This window comes from Cyclopterus lumpus, chromosome 10, assembly GCF_009769545.1.
Source record: "Cyclopterus lumpus isolate fCycLum1 chromosome 10, fCycLum1.pri, whole genome shotgun sequence".
NCBI lineage: Eukaryota > Metazoa > Chordata > Actinopteri > Perciformes > Cyclopteridae > Cyclopterus > Cyclopterus lumpus.
Window position 1 is genome coordinate 15,873,768 of NC_046975.1, and position 21,867 is coordinate 15,895,634.

Here is a 21,867-nt window from a genome sequence, read left to right on the forward strand (position 1 = left end):
CTCAAGAGAAACATCTTATTCTGCGTTAACCTACATTGTTCACTGATCTGCCTCAAGGAGCCTTTTTTCCAAATGTTTGCGAAGTGTGCCATCTAGTGGTGCTGTGGGACAGGGCGTGGGGACCACAGGTTCAAGGAGAGCTAGTTTACAGCGTAATGTGAAGGGAACACAAATCCAGTCTTTTGAGACTCCAGAGGGAGCTATCACAACTCTGATGAATTGCCTCAAGTGAGCCAGAGTCGGTTTACGTTGAGGACTACAAGTTTGGACATGACCAAACATGTTGGGGGTGTGGAGTTAGACCTCTTACCAGACCCCTGTAGCCCGCTCTTCATCTCGGATGGAGGCGAGCAGCTCCAGGCGACGTTAGCTGCTAACTGCTAGCTTAACACCGAATCGAATCTCCGAACTAACTGTCGGCGGTTGAGTTGCACTATGGGTAATGTAGGCGCCAGGCTTTTGGCAAGGAAGAATGACATCTCTGATCCTGCTGCATCGGTTTTTTTATTGTCCATTGCCAGTCATAATATTGGTGGTCTGAGGCAACAGAGACTGATTTTCTTTTACACATGGCGATATCCGTGGACATGTTTCAGATGAGTCAGAAGGTGAAGTGGGAACGACTGCATTGTGTGGAGGGAACACATTGATTTAACTATTTATCATATGAGTGAGGATATTTAGATATTTGACTCAAGTAAAGTGCAAATGCCACAATGTAAAAGTAAAGTGCTGCTTTCAATGAGTACGGAGCCAAATCCAGGCCAATAGTTTTGCTCGTTTGAAAAAAAGATTTGAACCTGAAAATTCAAGTTTTGGTCTTGAACATTGAACAATTCAACAATGTATTCGAAATAAAAATAACTGTATGCAAAGTTTTGTTGGTTTAAATATAATTTAGATTCTGTTATTGTTATCAAGTATGGTCTAAAACAGCTCGCTAAACATAACTTAGTCACTTGCGTCAATTTTGTTTACAGCCAATCCCGTGAATCTGTCGTATCTAAAGTAGTGAGTCATAATTTCAATGCAATGCAGTTTAGGCAGGCCCTCAGCCTTCTTTGTTAAACTGTCACTCATGATACCACGCCCCTGTAGTTGAAACAACGCCCCCCACGCCAGATCCCTGCCGAAAGTCTGAACCTGAAAAAAAGATTGAAAATATCAAATCTGCTACTGAAAAAACTGAATCTAAATTATATTTAAACCAACAAGACTTTTCATATAGTTATTTTTATTTCGAATACATTGTTGAATTGTTCAATGTTCAAGACCAACACTTGCATTTTTAGGTTCAAATCTTTTTTTCAAACGAGCAAAACTATTGGCCTGGATGGCTCCATAAATGTGTACATAAGTAGAACTATTATCAGCTAAATGTAAAAAAAAAAAAGTAGTAGTACAGTACCTACACATTGTGCAGGTAAAATGTGCTCTGCCATTTATTTCTGTATTTCTAGTGAAAAGGCAGAGTGCAGAAATATGTGACCGTTTCATTTGTTTTAATAATACGGAAATAAAGAAACAAAAATATGTATGTAGTTAAGGATAAAATACACAGACACAGGACAGTGTAGAAAATAGTCATCGTGCTTTTGCTTCAGTGTACAGCATATACACATATTTCCAGCTATGATACAATCAGACAACAGTAGCAACAGAAGAATGATTAATACCCAGTTAACCAGTTAAATCTATAAACAGAAACAAAAGAGTAAAACAGCCATCCAGTGGCATGCTGCCAATATTTGGTTAATATCTTATAAGTTCTGAAAGTTCTTGGCTTGAGAATACAGTGTATGGTTATCTACATTAACTTGCTTTCTTACTGGTCGAGGTCCAAACCATTGTGGCGGTGCAGAGAAGGATCTATGTCATTTTTGTGGCAGAAAAAGTCGGGCAAACTACCCGGTGGATAAGAAGGGAGACAGTTCTTTCTCGTTCCAGGTTGAAGTATTGTTTCTTTGCCTGTCTGTCCCTGTGTAGAGTAACAAAAAAAGCTATGAAAACAGACAAATGACTATATTTTAAGTTGTTATAGATTTGTTTATGGTTGATAAATAATGTTCTAATAATTTCTAGATCAGTTGTAAACTATTAATAAGAACAACATTTGGGGAACCGGGTTGTAATTTTTTTAAATTTTGCTTTCTTTTTGGGAATGATGACATTATAATATTAAATTTATTTCTCACTGTCTACAAAACTTTGTTCATAAATATTTTAATCATTCAAGTCTTCATTTTTAATGTTTGGAAACAATAATGTAAATGTTGACAAGTTGTTAATAAATTGACCAATGTAAAGGTCTAACGTTCCAAGTAAAAATTTTGTTTTACAACCAGGCAATCCAACATGTGATATTGATAATAATGTATTCACAGTTAATTGAGCCATAGTTACAGTTTTTACACCTCTTGTCCATTAGCTTGCATTATAACATATTCTAAAGAAGAATACAGACAAACATTTTTTTTAATTAATTTTCCTATTTTCGTTGCATTAACCCGTTATTAACTTCAAGTCAAACCCAAAGGATAGATTGGATTAATATCACTACTTTAATTTGTTTTTAATGAGGAACATGAATTCATGAATATCAATGATAATTGATCAAAAATTAATCAAAATATAAACTGCGTTCTGGAACACTGTGCGCAACACCCAATTGTTAATACTGTTAATACCGGAAGTCTTTTTTAGTATCATTGTCATTAAGGTAACTAACACTGAAACAATTACTCGGTTAATAAGTTAGTACATCAACAGAAAATATTACTAATAATCATAATCAATTAATCGCTTAAGTCATTTTTCAAGCAAAAAGGCCCAAACTTCTCCTGGTTCCAGATCTGTTGATTTTCATTTTATTTTTATGATACTGAAATGAAAATATTTTGGTTTGGGACAACAAATTTGAAGAATTTGCCACGGGATTTGGGAAATGTTGACTTAATAGACTTAAGGATTTATTGTGACAATAATCTGTGCATAGATAAATAATGAAAACAATCATTAGTTTGCAACCCTAATGTTAACATATTGAAATCGTCCGGTACCTTTTCTGTCACAGAAACGCGTTTTCCTGTCAAACAGTGACGTGGATGAGTTAGTCTATTCACATTCATCAACATTTACAAAAGACTCAAATGTGTGCGCCGCTTACCACTTCAAGATGAAGAGTGCCGTCATTATCAGAATAGATACAATGTCCACTGTAATCCATATTATTGTGTAAGTAAGAGGTGCCTGTGACACACAAACATGTGGTGTTACCAAAACAACCAGAAAGGGAAGTAAAGCGCGCGCTCCTGTTCGTGCAGCTGTGTGCATTGCTCACCATGACCCAGTCGGGCCCGTCCATGTCTTTGAGCAGGTGGCAGGAGTTGGTGGTAACAGAGCTGGCGCCCGCACACCACAGCAGAGAGAAGAGCCAACCCTCATTAACCACCCACAGGTTCACCGTAACCCTCCTGCTCCTAAGGTGCCTGAGGTGTAGAACTTTGTTGAGGTTACAATGTAGGTGAACGAAGACAGAAGTATATTGGAAGACAGGAATCTATGGAAAGCAGGACAGTAATGATGTCTGTATGCAGGTCTGTATCTGCATATGTCTGTTTTGTAAGTATGAATGTCTACGTGCATGCTGATGTACATACGCTCCTGTTGGTATTTTCTTTTTTTTGGTGTCATTATAAATATGATCACACTTTCCTTATTTTTGCATTGGTTTAAAAAACCTAATTAATAGAAGCTATAAATCATATGAAAAGCATACAGTATTTCTGCTTGCATGGATGGACAGGGAAGATACATACTTATGTGCATATACCCACCCTGCCATCACAAGCATCCTGATCCCTAACCAGACACACATGTATCCCACACACAATTTCATTATGACTAAATGCATGTGATCAAAGATAAGATTACTTATGTTTATGTAAAAACAGTGCTAACCTGTGCTGTCCAGTGATTTCCTTTTTTTGTAGTTCACTTTCTCAAAACATGTTGCTGCACTGCGTTTCATTTTTGTCCTTCTTTGTCTTAGTATGCCACGCACACACTTTTAATTAACACACGGCTGTCCATGTCTCCTGGCACCACCATTTAGATATAATGGGTGTGTTTAGTTTCCCTTTACCTGATTTCTTTTGAACTAAACTTGCTGTATTTCATATTCAGGTGGTCCCCTCCTTTGTTAAGCATAACACTTTCGTTGTCATAAATCTGGGTGAAGCCTGGAGCAGTCTTATTTACATATTCTCTTTCTGCTGGAGGAAGCCAGAGGACCTGTAAAAAGAAAGAATAACAAAAAGAATAACACCGTAACAAAATATGCATTATCATGAGCTATCTGAAATTTGATTGGAATTAAATATATCAGACGTGCCAGGCTTGGGTCAATGCCAGAACTCAAGATGGTGTTGACTGTGTCCACTGTGTCATTTTCCTGGTTGGAGCTATATAGGTCAAATAGCACTGAGACGTTGTGCTGCTTGGCGAGGTGAAGGAGCTGGAGCAAGGAGGGAATGGTCTGATTTCTGGCAGTTTCCATCTCCTCTTCCGAGAGCTTGGACACTGAATGGAAAGGATCTGTCTAGAACGCCAGACAACACATCCTGTAACTGTGGCATGCAGCATGATAGCACATACATGTTTACGAGTCAGTGTGTGTGGACAGGTATGTGTCAAAGCTCTGCCCTCACCTTTAGGAACCATTCACCTGCATTCAGACTCTGTAATTCCTTCCAGGTCAGGTTGGTGCTATGGCTGAAGTCTTTATTGGGAAACTTCTCTTTGACATTTGTCGTTCGCCGCAAGAACCCAGGGTTATTGTCATGCATTAGGAAGGGAATTCTGTCTTTACTGGGTTAGAACAGAAAAAAATATCCTCTGTGAGGCCGAAACAATCAAAAGGTGCATTATGCAATTTGTGACCCGTATTGTCTTCTGTGGAGAAAGGATCAGAGAGAAGTAACTGATCATAGACCCTTCCCCTATGAGGATGTTGTCACTCAAAGTCACCCCTTTATCCAAGTCTTGTACATGGACAATCAACTGGTGAGGATGCAGACTATCTGTCTGTCTCTTGCAGCTGCAGCATCAATTCTTTAAGCATTATATTGTGAGAATATTTAGGGTTCTCATTTCATGTCAGCCAGACATGGGGTGCGTTCCAATACCAAAATATTTATTACGCCAGAAAAACATTCAGTATGTCCCAATACATAGTATGTAAAATGCAGTATGCCAAAAATAAGAATGCTTTTCTGGTTGTTCTGACCTACAATTCTCTGTGTTGCGGATATTTGAGAAAGAGGGTAAAATGTTATGACAACGTAGAAAGTCCCAATTGATTCAGTTTTAATTTCAACCAGTAAAGTCTGTCCTACAATTAGAGAAGCCAAGATAATGAAATGTGACAATAGCAACAGTAACTAACGGTCAGTTAGTGCGATGGGTCTGTAAAGATCACACCGTGTTCACTGAAGTCACGTACCTGAGCTGTACGTCTGTCTCAAAGGCTGTCACTCCGCACGCGATGCTCCTGTTGAATGACATCATGGTGTTCTCCGGGGCCAGCTGAGCACAGTGAGGACAGATGGGTGAGACAAACTCATGTGCTTTGGCTGATAAACCCTAAAGCTAAATGAACGCACACAACCGTGTTAAGCTGAGCTTATTGGGGACCCCAGAAGCACAGCAAACTAGCGAGGACAGTGCAGCATATCGATGGCCAACATGCAAAACCTCCTCTCTGAAAAATGAGCCAGGAAAAGTGGGGAAAACTGCACTGTATTTTTTTGTATTATGTATTGGGTATTCTTAACACATAGCATTCTGCAAGACAACAAGTTTCATTTTTTTATTCACAAAAAAGTAAATTTTTCAGATAGGAGTTTTTGCTCTTCGGCAAATAATTGAACAAATCAAATAACAATATAATATATTGACAACAGAGCTTTATGTGTTGTGTAACTTGCTCTGGATGACAGGAGATGAAGATATTTGCATGGATGCAGAAGTCATTTTTATATTAGACTCGCTTACAAATTATCAGTTTGACATTTTGGGAAATAACTTGTCTGTCTGTCCTTTAAATAAAATAATAAGCTACAGCCAGAGATGGTTGGAAACAGCTAGTCTGGTTCTGTCTAAAAGACAAAAGAAAATCACCTACCATTATCAATAAGAGCTTAATAATAAACATGTTAAATAGTTTGATGTGTTCAGAAAACAGAAGTAAAAATAAATTTGAACAAATTGTATTAACCTTCTTATCTCACTCGCAGCAAAAAATAAAAGCAAATAGCATACGTCTCAAAATGTCAAACAATCCCTTGAAATTACACATCTCTCCGGCCACCACATTTACTGCTGCAGTTGGTGATTAGCTTCATTGATAACATTATCAAAGAAGCTAATTTGTGTGGTATTCATGTTTTAAAAAAAAAAATGTTATCATGTTTTATATCCCTTAACCTGTGTGTCTCTGAGAGTTCGATGTTAACTGGCTGCAAGACCAATTTCCCCTCGAGCACAATAAAGTTAAAGTTGAAAAATAAGTTGAAAAGAAGCACAAAACAATGCAAGGTGGACCATGTGTGTACTTTTAGGGTGTAGTCAAGTAAAACAGGATGCTCACCATGGGTGCGCCGCGGTGACCAAAAAGCTTTGGTTTTTCAGGTAATTTGTTCGGCTCTATCAGACAAGGGGAGTGGATGCACAGGGGACACAGGAAGATGGCTGCTGACAGCACCACAAATATCACTGCAATCAGGAACTTAGACCCTGGTGAGAACAAACGTCAAACAATAAGATCATTCTCTTCAGCTGTTTACACTGTGGTGAGTCTGAAGAGAGGGCTGTACAGAAGGCAAGTGGGAGTAAATAACCAACATTGTTTGTTCTGTGGTTGTATCACAAATATCTTTCATCAGTCCTTTTATCCTTTTCCCCTCGCAGATATTGACACATGAATAGTTCTGTATACTTATACTTATAACTTGGTAAAGCGACAGCCATGTGTTAAAATACATATGTGAAGCTGATCAAAGTGTGCTTTTAAATGACATCTGATGACATACATTTCCCCTCGGCCATGTGGAAGCCCTGGAAGACAAACAAGCTCAGCAGGGTCAACGCTGCAACAGCACCAAACTGCAAGAAAGGAGCTGTGGCCTACCAGGAGGCCGACACGCACATCAGAAACACATGAGGTACACAAGACAACTAAACAAACCAAAAAACAGGCATTTACTTCCCAAAAACAAGCCTCACTGTACCTGCAGTGACAGAGGAACAGTCGGCCATTCTCTTTGCCACTTGAGGCAAATTCCTGTGACTCCAAAAGTGATGAATATTACGCCAAAAAATAAGAAGATCTGTGTCGAGAAAACGTACAAATAGCACACTCAACAATTTGAACACTCTATATAGATGATGCATAAGGTTGGGTGGATAAATGTGTACCTTGTGTAGCCAGTGTAAGTTGAGCGGCTCCCCTAAGGCAACTTGGACCAATGCAAAGAGCTGTAATGAACGGTACGGAATTATGAAACTATAACTTACTACTATGGTTGAAGAATGATTTAAGCATCCATAATATCTGGTTATATATAGTACATGGTAAACAAAAGCTATCTAATGTTTGTTATTTAGCTAGACTTCATGCCAGTAATGAACCCCTCCTATAATATTCTGCAGTCACTGCATCCCAACCATAAGTTTTCAACATCACAGAATCAACATACTCACCAGCAGCAGAACACAGTAGCTGGTTAGCACGGCAGAAATGATAATCAGCACCATGAACCAATTCACCCATCGTTTCAGATTTGCGAAGCCCTCCCTGATAATAGAACAAAAGAGGGCAGCACAGGGTCAGCGGAATAAAGGTCACGAAAAAAGAAAGAATGGAAAGAAAAGAAAGGAATCTGGGCTTTTGTGAGAGATCCAACGCGGCTCATTTGTCTGCATGTTTGGGATCACTCACCAGTTAACATCGTCTCGGTCATTGAACGTAACCAGACAGATGTACATCCAGGACAAGGAGAGCAGGGAGACCACGGTCACAACCGAGAACCAACAGAGTGCATGCTAAGAAGGAAAGAACAGGTGAACTATTAATCATTTTCTGATACTTAAAAGCATTTGAGGGTTAATCAAGATATTTTGTATGCTGCCTGTGTGTGAAAGTGAAAGTATGTGTGTGGATTCCAAAGGGAGAGAAGACAATGTTGGTTTTGTGCACAAACAGTCCCTTCATACTCTTTCACTATCAACAACACACCTCTCTGTACACAATTATAGGCTCCACCCCCCTTCATAAGCCTCTTCCATATAAATCCAAAACAAGCTTGCATGTTCACTTATTTTTCTGGGCAGACAGTTTTGCTCATTATCATCATCATCATCATCATCATCATTACATTACATTACATTTTAATATCTGATTAGCTTTCTCTAGAAAAAGGTATCCAGTTACATTTAAAATGCATGTAAAACACGTGATTCGTATAGCAAACCTGTTCATTGGATATGTTTTACATTTCTGAATTCAGTCCGGTGGAATGCTAATCCCCGATTACAGGGATTTGTCAAAATTATGCTCAGTGGAAAAACAAGGAACATGGAGGCTGAAATAGATGAGAACAATTATACCAACCTATAATAGAGAGCTGTGTGAAGGAAATCAAAACACCAAAGACGTATCTCCCTGATGGTCATATTAGAATATATTTACATTTGAAAACTTCAACACAAATACTCACTTTTCTCTTCGGTATACTTGAGTGCTTCCAGTGGCAGCTATATAAGCCTCTGCTGCAAACTCTGCCACAGCTGTCGTCTGGAGACATCGCTTGTCCTCCTCATTTACCGTGTAGGTAAGTGCAGATCCTGTTCAACACAACCTGGACACCTGATACAGCCTGAAGGATGGAGGGAGCCCAGAGAGCGCTTTCTCTGGATGCCAAGGAGAGGCCCGACCGCATTCACCCCTTTAAACCTATGAAGGAGGGGAAAAAAGACGACTGTGACAGAAAGCAAATGAGGGAGGGGGTATCAAGGCAATCCCTGCTCAATGGAGCCTGTGTGCAAAATGGGGTATCGCCACTGGCAGCACTCACAATGGCCAACACCATGGGGTATTGAGAGTTTAGTCCACAGACCGGCCTCACAGTGACGTCACAGTATTGGAGCCTTTGCAACACAAACATCCACAGTGACAGGCACCATCCACGCACAGAGAGGGGGTGGAGGAAATAAACTGTCCGTGAGTAAAGAATAAACATTACTTACATCGTGAAGGACACACTTTGGACATAGATGGCGACTTCATAAATGTTTAGTTTAAAGTAGTTTAGATAGGAACCTCCATGTTGATATGCAGTCTGAGAATAGGGCAAAGCAAGATGCTATAAAACATGTTGGGGCTTATAATCTAGCAGTTGAGCCGGGTTCTAATCACCTCTTCTCTGTCACCCACCAAAAAGGTTTCTATGGTGAAAAAGGTGTAACACGGCCAACGGTTTCTTGTTTGACTTGATTTGACTTGAGGTTTTGCCAGCTATCTTCCCACATGGGTGCTCATTTAGTTTATACTGGCCTATGTTTTGAACAGATCATGCAGGAAAATCTGAGACGAAACTTAACAATCACATTCCAGTCCATAAAATGCCCTCTTAGTATTAAGTAGAGCTTATCATCTAATCCGTGCATGTTTGCACAGGTCCACAGGTGTAAGTGTCACTGATGTGAAACACGAGGTGCCTGGTTTTACTACATATTTTCAAGAGAGTTTTACATCTCAGCAGAATGTTGAGTAATAACTGTAGCATGTGACAATAAACAATATATAAATGGAAACGTCCCACTTACAATCAAAGAATAATTAAATACTTCTTCACGGTTGAGCGCCTTAACAGTGTCATTGTTGTCAAGCACACGAGATGAAAGACATCATTGTTTATTTATTTATTCATACTTCAATTGTCACTCTCCCTTCCAGACATAATCCCACCTATTGCATAAGCACACTTACTAATTTCGTTTAACAATAAAATAAAAGCGCAGCACTGGTCTCTTCGTTGTTCAGCAGATTGAACAATAGCAGAGACACACCGTGGAAATCCACTCTGCCACTTTGGTATTATCAATTTACGCTGGTTGGCCACTTAGACTCTAACTAGTGGGTGCAATAAAAACTGATGAGAGTATCCAATCAAATATTCTTTAAATGAGTGATGTTAATGCCAGGATAAACACATGGAGTAAACCGCCATCACACCTCACACTCATCGTCAACAAGAAAACATGCTGCCCTGCTGGGACTTTCGTTATTACAAACGTTATAACCTCCAACTTTAATTTTCAGCTTCCGTCTTTAGTTTGTAATCCAGAAAGAAAATAAAGTCAATTTCACAAGCTCTCAGTGACCGCTTTCAATAACAGCAACGTAATCAACGTCTCCTCTTTAACAGAAATATGGAATAACAGTAACTGTAAAATCATCTCAACCTTCTACATCACTTAAGACTTACACACCAACATCTTGTGTATTATGTCTGTTCTTTTAGTTGTTATCTCTCTTGTAATTTTATCTTTATTTCACAGCAGGAATAGAGGTTCAAAATGGTTTATCTTTCTATCTATCTATCTATCTATCTATCTATCTATCTATCTATCTATCTATCTATCTATCTATCTATCTATCTATCTATCTATCTATCTATCTATCTATCTATCTATCTATCTATCTATCTATCTATCTCCAACAAAACAAACGAGACTCACCATGAATCACACTGTGTTGTTAAATTCCTCTGTACTGGCAGTGAAACACAGTTGGTGGGAAAACCACTGTGTTGGCCTCCACTCTACTTGTCTGGCATCCTTTCCACTTCAGTGTGAGTCTGTGAACTGAATGAGAATGGTCATACATGAATGGGTGAAGGGATGAAGGGGTGTAGCCCAAACAGAGAGGGAGGATTTGAAACCGCTCAAGTCAAGTAGGTTTCGGAAAGAAACGTGTAGCTTAAAGAAAGAAAACTGAACGTGTACACTGACAGTTCCTCTGCAACAACTCGTCTAGACAGATACTTTGGCTCCTCGTGGTCACAAATCCTATAACAAAACATAATGTGTTCATGGCCATATGAGAAGCCCTGGGTGGACTTATCAAGTTGATAATCCCCGTCATAGGACTGCTTAATGTGATCACGGTTGTTTGGGTTTGTTAAGTCAGATAGCGAAAAGATATCCAAGGTATGTTGAACTCCTTTTGTAGGACACACCTCAGGTCACTTGAAAAGGAACCCTTTTCTTTCAACCATAATTCCTACATGAAACTTCTCACAACAATGACTACAGATTATCTTTCATTATCTGGTTATGATTTCTAGTAAGGAGAAATTAGCCCAATTGCTTCACTGCGACATTAAAGTGATTTATAATATAACATATTCCATTCTATGGAATATGTTGCGGGTTGCGGTGACTCCTCCCTGACAGTAGGTGGCGGTAGTTCACTGGAAACCACGGGCATCGCGTTCATACAAGAACAAGAGCTTCCTGCTCGCCTTCAGACTGGCAGGTGAGACACTTTGTTGTTTTATGGCTGTCACTCTGCACTTTTTCCTACAGAAGTTACGCACTGCATTCGTCGTTATAGTTGAAAAAGATGTTAACAGTGAAAGTTAGTTAACGTGCGACGAAGAGAGCGGAGCAGGCTCGTGTCGGAGTTAACCAGTAAGCTAGCTTTAGCTTCAGCTAGCCTCTCGTTTAGTGTGAAATTATCTCATTTTATCTCCATCGTCTGATCCAAATGGATATCAATAAAACATTGATTTCAGGATTTGCATAATTATCCTCAGTGTTACTCTTTTGGAAACAGTTCATTTTAGTAGCCTGGTGAGTATTCGACAATATGTGATCTGAACGTAACTTGTATGTATTGTTATGTTTGGTCTCTGCTCGTTTTGATGCTGCAGTTTACATTATACACATTTTTTTTATAACAAGCGGTACATTACATTTTAAGGAAGAGCTTTTCATGACGATGTACATTTTTGTCTTTAAGTGTTTTCATAAACAATGGATCAGAAAATCCCTTACGATGACTACCAGCTCCCAGTCGTATTTCTGCCTTCATATGAGAACCCACCAGCATGGATAGCCCCACAGGAGGTATGCCATTTAGGATTAGAACCACACCTGGTGCTTGAATACAAATATCTGACAGGAAAAAAAGTGAACTCGAGGTCCACAGAGGTTTAGTAGCTTTTCAGGTCTTTATCAGGGGATGTGTGGGTGTTTTTCAATTTCTCAGCATGGAGGTTGCACGGATGTCATCACAGGACCTTAGTATGAAACTTCAGTCACATGATAACAGGTGCTTGTATCTGGGGGCGAGATCATAACCCTTGTCATTGTGTAACGGTGAGATGTAAATGGCCTCCTTGATCGTTCTGATCTGTGGTCACAGAGAGTCGATGTAGTCTGTTCCCCATGTGTCCTTGTCCCTGCACAAGAGACCTTTATCGAGGCTGGAAACGCGTCACATTGACTAACACCGATCACAGCATTGACTGGAGAAAGTCATCGATTAGGAGTCAGTGGATGAACGAAAAGATAAATCAAGAACATTTTTCACATCTGACAGACTGTGACGATCATGTAATGCAGTTGAAAGCTTTGCAAAAAGCAAATAATTGGACCTTGAATTAAGATTGTTTGTTGTCTATCTACTATTTTAAGATTCCCAATGTATAGGTTCATAATTTAACTTTCAAACTAAGTGTATATAGCTTTTCCTGCTGATTCAGATGTGTGTAATGTGTGTGTTCTCAATCCTCTGGTTTGTGATGTCCTGTAACATAACTGCAGGTTATCAGATTTAGAAGAATCAGGCTCACAGGGCCTTTATAGATATCATGCACTGTTCTCCTTGTATTTTGTCAGCGTTTCTTTTCTTTGTACATTTTTAGAGGATTCATCACCCTGACTACAACAATGAGCTCACCCAGTTTCTGCCTCGTACCGTTGTACTCAAGAAAACCTCCAGGAGCCCAGCTGGGCTTCAACATCCGTGGGGGCAAGGCGTCACAGTTGGGAATCTTTATATCCAAGGTGTGTGTGTAGCCTGGTGTTTGGTAAGGCTTTTACTTTTTTACTTTTGCTTGTGGTGCTGCTGACTAATTGTTCCCACGTTGGGATTTCTGATTGTGTGTAATGTGCAGGTGGTTCCAGACTCAGATGCCCACCGAGCAGGTCTGCAAGAGGGCGACCAGGTTCTTTCTGTGAATGAGGTGGATTTCCAAGACATAGAGCACTCTAGAGTAAGTAGGAGCAGTGCTTTCACCTTGAGATCCATACAGATAATAATCAACACATTATTATACACTATCTACTACATCTTCAATGTAGTCAATATGTCTGTTTGAAATGAGCCTTTATTTTAGAACACCATTTTAGTATTTTAATTCCCATTTAAATATGTAATAAATGCCTCAATAAGTTGAACAGCTTTTTATATCAGTGATCTTTTTATTATATTGCATTAAGTTCATTCCTTCTTCCTTTTCAGGCTGTAGACATTCTGAAGACTGCGCGAGAGATACTGATGAGGGTTCGCTTCTTTCCTTACAGTAAGTCTTACTCTGGAAAATCATATCAAAAAGTGAAAATGACGGCAATCTCTAACTCACATCAACAGTCTGTACTGCACTCTTACTTTGTCTTTGATGACCAATCACTATTTGTATAACTGCTGAATTCATGTACAGTTATTGACGTGTTTAAATTGTAAGATTAGCCAACTGTGTTTCTTGACTGATCCTTATTTAAAATATAGCCATGAACCAGTATAATACATTTCGATCAACATGACGTGAGCGATTGATAAAGTAGGAAACAACGGACATTTCCACATAATCATTTCATGAATTTGCCAAAGCATTTGCAACTTGCACTTTCAAAAGAAATGAGAAAATTGCTTTTATGATGTGCACACGTGACTAGATAAATGTGGGGATTAAACAAATAATTGTGTGAATTAAAATTCTGATCTGAGAAATGTACTAAAGCGACTGAGAAAAACTGTAAGATGAGTAGAACTTCAATGCCACCTTCTTGGGGACCAACCCTCAGGAAAATGAGCATGTCCGCACTTAACTGGCAGCAGCTGACATCAGCTAAGATAACTATGGCTGATCTCACTGCATGTCACCGCATTATATCGTACTGGGTATGGAAGACAATACTATAATGTTGTGTGTTTTCGTCTATCAGACTACCAAAGGCAGAAGGAGAGGACTGTACATTAGGTGGCAGCAGAGAGGAGGGAGAGAAGGGAGTTGGACAGCTGCGTCACTGCTCATCATTACCCTCCTACAGACTCTGGCCTCCATTCTGTCTCAGCCCCAAGATGACTGATGTATGACTAACAGCCTCCTTCAAAGTCCTCCATGTACGAACAATAGCTACTCTGTTATATACTCAGTTTCTTCTGCCACCCTAATCTACTGGTATACATAACGATTTCTACTCTATCAGGATGTATTCACAGGAAGTGAAGGAAGATACGGTATAAGCAGACACTTAATAGACATTTTACATCATAAATTATGGAACTAATACATATTTTTCTAGTCAACATAAACCCCACATTTGCTTTTCCTCAAGCCCTGTAATTGTTTTTACGGTAGTCTGAGACATATATTTTAATCAAGCACAGAGTAGCAGATGTGTACTGTACACATTTGCCTTCATGACAAAGATATGAAGTAGTCATATGCTTAGTTGCTTATTTATTAGGTACACCTACCTAACACTAACAAATCAGCCTGGATATAAATCATACCGTCATGAAATGTTTAATGTTCAGTTTTTGTTTAAAACTCAAGATCCACTTAGTAGCTTTTCCTGCAGCTTTTCAAAAGCATATCATGCAGTTTTTTTTTTAATGTGTCTTATATTGACAAACTGGTAACTGAGTGTGTACATGTAAAATGTGCATATTTCAGTATGCACTGATACACATGCTACAGAGACAGCCTGACATATTTTGAGAGCAAATGATGGTGCAAGACTTCTGGTAAATATCACTGATCTTAATATCACTGTGAATATACTGTACATCCATTCTAAATATTTAACAAGTTTTTAAAAATTGTTTAATGAATATTAAGGTGTGTAAATATAGTTCAGTGACTGCTATTGTTACTAAATACTGTTGAATGTTTGCTCATGTTTCATACATTTTTATTTTCCGTAACCTGCTTCTGGGCTGAATATTTTAATTTAATGTATGAACTGTGTATATGAGGTGCCAAACTGTTGACAACTATAACTTCTAACATGACAGTGCACCATGCCTTAGTATCATAGTAAACCTGTAATCAGGAGACTGATGTTAGCCAGGATTAAGTCCAACTGAAGACTGTCGGGTATTTCATTTTCAGATGGATACAAGCTCTGGAAGTATAGTTAATTAACATTATAGAAAACATTTGAATACCTCTGGATGTTAATGCAGTGTGCTAGGTAACAGTAGGTTAATTATTTTTGTTTTATCTCAACACTGTCTTCATTCCTTTGTACACTACTTTCATAAATAAATTACTGTTGGTGCTCCATCTGATGATCTTAGTGTTTTTCAGCACCACAATGAACGTAAACAGAAATAAAACCTTTTGAATTCGGGGAAACCTTTTCTTTGTAGTCAGCCTTAACCAGCTGAAAATGGACCGGTTTGCTCTGGTTTAAGTAGCTTAACGTTGTTCCACGTCCTAGGTTGGTTTCTCGCCGAGACTTGATTGTCATCTGAGAGGAATGCAGTCAATGACAGTGATTACATTGGTTAGTTTTTTTTAAGTCAACACAATGCAACATTACACATCAATCTAAGAAAAACCTCATCATTTTGGCCTGCAAGGCTTAATTCCAGGGGCTTTACTTCCAGATCAACTTCATCTGCGGTTACAGAAATTTAAATAAAAGATTCTTCCTTTATGGTCATTCCAATCCTTCAGCTATAGTCATTAAACTGACAAAATTCAAAAAATACATCATAACCAGATTTTCATTCTGAGAGATCAACAACTGATCTGCTAGTCTGGCGTCCGTATAAATTAAAAATAATTACATAAAACCTATGATTGCACAACATCTGAAATAAATACATTGAACCTTCAATCAGTCCTTCTGCATTAAACATTGAAGAAAGAAACAACAGTCGCTCACTAATCATAACTAAACAAACGTAATGGTTAGCAGCAATATGACAGTGAATTGTTTTTGCAATAAGCCTTAAAACCTGAAAAATAAAAATCACGGTCGACGCCCAGAGTGGCTGCACACAAAACCGTTCTACCAAAAATAGGTTTCCTGTTAACAAGAATGTTTCAACTGCGAACAGACATTGAATGTGAATTAAGCTCAGATGCTTTTGATCTGGCATTTAACAAAGAAAAAGTACACATTTCACTGACTCTACTTTCGCCACCAGCTAACTAATCTAATTTCCATTCACAGTCACTTGTAAAAGGCGAAGCGGACAACCACGCTTCCTTTCTGCATTTAAAATGTGTTTGTGTGCATTTTACACAGCTGCAACTAAAAAAGGCCTGAGAACACCACCCGTTGTCAGTGTGGTGCTGCATCTATGACACATTCAAACCCTGACACCTATAAGACTGTACAAAAAAAAAAGAAGTTTCAAAGCATGTCGGCAAACACTGGAAAGATGTTTAGCTTCAACATGCTGGATTTGATCTGTGCTCATTTCCGTCTGCTAAAACAGCTGTAAACACGTCATGCTCTGGTTCCTCCCAAAAAGGCACACGGCTTTAGGAAAACCGGAAGAATTCACGAGCATTCGGCGCAACATCACAGAGTCGGAGGTCTCAAGTCATATTCAATGTGCGAGTACATACACAGTCTATACTCCAATGTCACCCTCTTCCAACTACCCCCCTCCCCCCGATCACTTTGATGCAATTTAGCTGCTGTCCTCGCTGTCCTGAGTGGCCAACTTGGTACTCTCATCCACGTTCTCTAGCGAGTCGGCTCTCTGTATCGACAACTCGCTGGCGTCCATCATGGGCAGGTTGTTCTGCACCGGGTACAACCAGGGCTTCTGATCGGGAGAGTTCTTCTGTTTCCACTCGGGGTAGTTTTGTCCCGCCTTGTGTATACACTCCATCACCTGGAGGGAGAGAGGAGACGATAATCAAGCAGGGCCATACCACACCTCAGTCAACAGAGCGGCTCACTAAGAACGGAGTAACCGACTTGTGTATCCGCTTGCCACACAATCAATCTGTTTACAGCTCTGACAGCCTATACAAAAGATAAATGTTACACAACGAAAACTAAAAAGATATTATCTTTATGGTAAAGTCATATTCAAACCGTGGCTATCTTGCCTTTGCCATTGCAGGGACAGACATTCTTAAATCCACGAGATGTCAAACAAAACTGTAGAATTGATTTTAAGACATACATTGATTACGCAAACAGCCCCCGAGAGGCCTCGCCCCAATCATTCAGATCTCTTATTGCGGTGGGTCTCCTCTCGCACCCTGAGATCCTCGTATGTGTTGCTCCTTGTTGTGCAAAGCTCCAGATTCATACATAAAAAGGTAGCAGGGCTCCAAGAATCTCCTCTTTTTAAAATCCCACTTTTTTTAGAATTGCCTTTCTATGATTTGTGTATGTTTGTTTATTCCTTCCATTTTATATCATAATCATCATAATTTTTTCTGCCGTGGAGACTAAGTTTATGTCCTTTACTGTTTAACTGTCTAAAGTATCAGCTGCTATGTCGGTTTGACACTGTAGGTTATTTATATTCTTACATCTCCCTGATCTATATTGACTATATATTAATAATTGTAGGAGTTTTATAAGTAAAATGGACAGGCGTTTGTTTGCCTTCTGGGATGGTAAACTCGGAAATAACATTTTTCACTTTGTTCAGACACTTTACAGACAAAACGAGTAATCCAGAATATAATCGCCACATTAACTACAGTGAGCAGTTTGCAGCCCTACTCCCTCATTAAGCAAGCACTCCTGTTTGAATGCACTTTGTTAGATGTGTTTTGTTCTTTGCTGTCACTTGTTAGAGCACAACTTGGCTGAAATAGTATCGTCTTTTAAATTACTTACAGGCTTGTATTTACAGTCATTATCTTTTTGTCTTTCACCTTCTGAGATTGTATTACTTTTGCCTATTAGCTTACTGTTGGTTTTATATTGTTATTTTCATTACTCCTCTAACATGATTAAAAGTAACTAAGAATTACATTATTTGCATTCTCTTTTGAGAACAAGTTGTGAATTATTGCCTTATTTGGTTTAGTCTTTAGAAAGTCAATGTTTCTTTTGAGTAAAAGTCTCAACGACAGCTTCTCACGCACACACGTTTGATACTATTTGGGCCAAAGGGTACAATCTGCGCAGGATAAGAAAGCTGTGGAACGAGTTCTGCGGAACGAGAGAGAGTAACAGCTCGAGTTGAGAGACTCCTTTGTCAGCAGCCTAACCAGGACAGGCCCTTACATTGGGTTCCTATGGTTACCATTGTCCTTTAAGACACATGAAACTCTCACTCCTTTATGCAGGAACACACCCATTACACACTTTTAATAACCACATGGACACACGCCCGCACAGTTCATGTATTTCTAACATTATCGTCAGTGCTGCTACTGGATATTATCAAAACTTTTGTTTGTCTGTTGCGTCACTTACCCGTGGAGCGAAAACCTGAGAAGCTCGTTTTACCACCCACTTGGGAAGAGAACCTGGAAGAAAAAGAAGCAACAGCTCTATTAATGTCCGGCAGGAATTCCCAATTTAAAAAAAAAAAAGCACACTACGAGTGTTGGTTGTGGTCGTACCTTTGGGGTCGGCTTGTGAAAGGTATATGAAAGTGCAGCTGTTCGGTCCTGTGGGCTTGATGAAATATCCAGTGATGATGGAAATGGCCCTCACGATATCACTGCGAGGAGGGTATTTCTGGAATGAATCAAGAAAGAAGGTAGAAATGTACACTTTTATTCAAAGATTCTTCTCTGCATTTGACCCATCCTAAGTTATTAAGGAGCAGTGGGCTGCAGTGAAGCACCCAGGGAGCAACTGGGGGTTCAGTGTCTTGCTCAAGGACACTTCGACATGCAACTATGGGGAGAGCGGGGATTGAACCAGGTACCTTGTGGTTACGGGACGACCACTCTCTCCCATGAGCTACAGCCGACCCCAAAACAAATCAAACTGTTTTATGGGAATAACAAACCCGTTTTAACTGCACACACCTCATTCAAGACATTGAACGAGTTATGCCATGTGGGTTAAAAGGGTGTGTGTAGACAAAAACGCAATGCACACAAAACATGAACTAAATAGGTGCCAGAGAGTTGTAGAAATGACACGTTCAAGGACAGTGGGTGAGTGTGGAGGAGGTGGCGTACCGGGTGTTTCACTGAGAAGTTCATGATGATGTACTCGTCGTCCGTCACCTGCCACGAACGCAGAGATACCACATCTCTGTTCTTTATGGGCTTTGCACAAAGCCCTGCAGAAGATAAAAATACACAAATCTGGTTATGTTGCATTCCTTCATTAACTACTTCACTGTACACAACCTTAGGCTCAACCAGTGCACCCTTGTGATGACAATAAATACTTCAGTGGGACAAGAAGGGCACTCCATCTTTAACCCAGAGGGCTTCAAACAAACGTGTCAACGGAAGAAACTAATTCTAATGAATTTGAAATGGAAGTCAAAACAATAAAAATAAAAGAGACAGCACCACAATGCACTGAAAGAAAAACAAATCTAGTTTGGAGTATGTCAATATGGACAAAAGGGATTGCTGACAGGGAAATAATTGGAGCAGTGTTCATATTTAACGATGACTTAGCGAAAAGAACAGACAAGGATCTGTCAGAGGAAATCAGATCTCTTTTAAATCGCTTCTTAAAAACTAATTCTAATGAATTTGAAATGGAAGTCAAAACAATAAAAATAAGAGACAGCACCACAATGCACTGAAAGAAAAACAAATCTAGTTTGGAGTATGTCAATATGGACAAAAGGGATTGCTGACAGGGAAGTGTTCATATTTAACGATGACTCAGCGAAAAGAACAGACAAGGATCTGTCAGAGGAAATCAGATCTCTTTTAAATCCCTTCTTAAAAACATATATCATTTATATCAGAGAGCCTTTCCTGATTTTAGTTTGAAATGTCCGTTGAACTGTGTTTTATGTCCTTTAAAAAATGGTTTCCTATTCTTCCTTTCTGTACACTATATTGTTATTTATACATCAAATGGCCATATACAAAACAGATGTAGATTTTGAAAATTATAAATAAAATATTATTATTAAATTAAAACTTCAATAACTTGAATCACGAACCGTCTTGGAATAACACTATTCTCCTAACCTAGAAAAAGGTACAACATCTAACTCTAATCCCTCACGTTCCCGTTTTCAGAGTGTTCACAGCTCGTGCGACTCGCGCACGCGGTGGCGCAGAGAGCAGTCCTCACATGAGTAGTAGCCCACATCAGCGTTAACAGAGAGCCGGGCAATGTCGAAGCTGTCCAGCATGGCGGGGTCCCACTTCTTACGGTACGACCCGTCGTGAAGCACGTCGTACATGGTGGCAGCGGACACGTCGTTGATTGTCATTTTACACTTAAAAAAAAACACACGCACACACATGCAGGTGTTAGAGTTCACGGAGACACGCGTGACCTCGCGACAGGCCCTCTTCTGACTGTTAACAAAAGGGACTCACCTTGATCTTGTGGACTTTCGGGACGTTGTTTCCTTTATTTACAGGAGAGCCTTCGACCCACACCTGCATCCCATGCTTATCATACTTGTTGGACCAATTGTCCGTGGATAGGCACTGCTCCCTGAAGTCAGCAAAGGCCGTCTTGTCGGGTAAAATAGACATCTTTTATTTTAGTAACAACAAAAACTTTTCTTATGAAAAAAAAACAAAACAAATCTTTCCAAAAAACAAAAATCTGACACACACAACAACGTTGTGAGTTTCTGCGGCTCTGACTCCGGCGACCCGAATATATGCGAGCTGGTCACCAATCCGGTCGAGCGGGATTTCGCGTGTGTGTGTGGAATTCCTGAGTCATACCTCCGGACACCTCTCCCGCTGACGTCACAGCACTTCCGGAATCCAGGTATGAGACGCAGGTATCGCAAAGAAACGACGAACAAGGCTATAAGTCACTTGTACACCGTCACACCGCCACGGCAGCTCGGCGCGGGGATCAGAGGGTCACGGGCAAAGCGGCGCATCACTACGTGGTGTCGTGGTGTGTAGTTTTCAAAGTGTGACAGACACTCAAAAGGCTACATATAGTAGGGAGGCTGAGCCCCGTGGGCTGCTCAGGGGAGTGGGTGGGTGCGAATTGCTCAGTGTTGATGAAGACAGAGTAACATCACGACTGTAAATGTTAAACAATAAAAGTACACAGACAAAAAAACAAAACAAGGCTGAAATAATGACTGTATTAGTTTAATCATCCGCTTGCTTCAAATTGTACAAATGCCTCCCTCAAACATGGCTGTGATGGAGAAGGAATGCCTCTCTAGCCTCTCTTGGGAAATTATAGACACCAGGCTGGTTTTCTGAAATAGCTCCACGGTTACCAGCATCAACATTAAAGTGATACATAATGTTCAATCAATAATTGAAATCCAGTAATGAAAAACTATATTATTCTGAAATGGGGCCATTCAGCATAACTGCTTTTAGTTTTGGTATTTTAATTAAACATTGTTAATACTTGTATACTTTTACTAAAGTTAAAAAAGAGGAG

General features: G+C 39.6%; 3 protein-coding genes across 7 annotated transcripts; 1 reads left to right on the forward strand and 2 right to left on the reverse strand.

The window, feature by feature from the left end:
- Positions 1-1,221: 1,221 nt before the first annotated feature.
- Positions 1,222-10,928, reverse strand: gdpd2 (glycerophosphodiester phosphodiesterase domain containing 2). 5 transcript variants are annotated; one of them, XM_034544310.1, is made up of 17 exons: positions 10,801-10,928; positions 9,135-9,207; positions 8,778-9,013; positions 8,000-8,103; positions 7,762-7,855; positions 7,477-7,536; positions 7,290-7,388; positions 7,092-7,185; positions 6,650-6,795; positions 5,504-5,586; positions 4,710-4,869; positions 4,394-4,600; positions 4,145-4,293; positions 3,341-3,488; positions 3,167-3,249; positions 3,060-3,085; positions 1,222-1,978 (listed from the first exon to the last, which is right to left on the reverse strand). In XM_034544310.1, exons 3-17 carry the CDS (start codon positions 8,862-8,864, stop codon positions 1,905-1,907), a joined length of 1,614 nt encoding a protein of 537 aa, XP_034400201.1. In that variant the 5' UTR covers positions 8,865-9,013; positions 9,135-9,207; positions 10,801-10,928; the 3' UTR covers positions 1,222-1,904. The 5 variants fall into 5 exon arrangements, with proteins under 5 accessions (XP_034400201.1, XP_034400200.1, XP_034400198.1 ...); XM_034544309.1 differs by having other exon boundaries at positions 9,135-9,274; positions 10,801-10,912; XM_034544308.1 differs by lacking the exon at positions 3,060-3,085 and having other exon boundaries at positions 1,747-1,978; positions 10,801-10,912.
- Positions 10,929-11,607: 679 nt separating this feature from the next.
- On the forward strand, positions 11,608-15,646 carry pdzd11 (PDZ domain containing 11). Its single transcript, XM_034543556.1, is given in 7 exon segments — positions 11,608-11,916; positions 12,086-12,192; positions 12,993-13,058; positions 13,060-13,134; positions 13,245-13,343; positions 13,592-13,652; positions 14,296-15,646. Coding segments are annotated over 6 exon segments (429 nt in total). The 5' UTR covers positions 11,608-11,916; positions 12,086-12,099; the 3' UTR covers positions 14,331-15,646.
- A 210-nt stretch (positions 15,647-15,856) lies between these two features.
- stard14 (START domain containing 14) lies at positions 15,857-21,089 on the reverse strand. The gene is made up of 6 exons (XM_034543555.1): positions 20,820-21,089; positions 20,569-20,716; positions 19,482-19,585; positions 18,912-19,029; positions 18,763-18,815; positions 15,857-17,212 (listed from the first exon to the last, which is right to left on the reverse strand). Exons 1-6 carry the CDS (start codon positions 20,979-20,981, stop codon positions 17,006-17,008), a joined length of 792 nt encoding a protein of 263 aa, XP_034399446.1. The 5' UTR covers positions 20,982-21,089; the 3' UTR covers positions 15,857-17,005.
- Between the last annotated feature and the right edge of the window lie 778 nt (positions 21,090-21,867).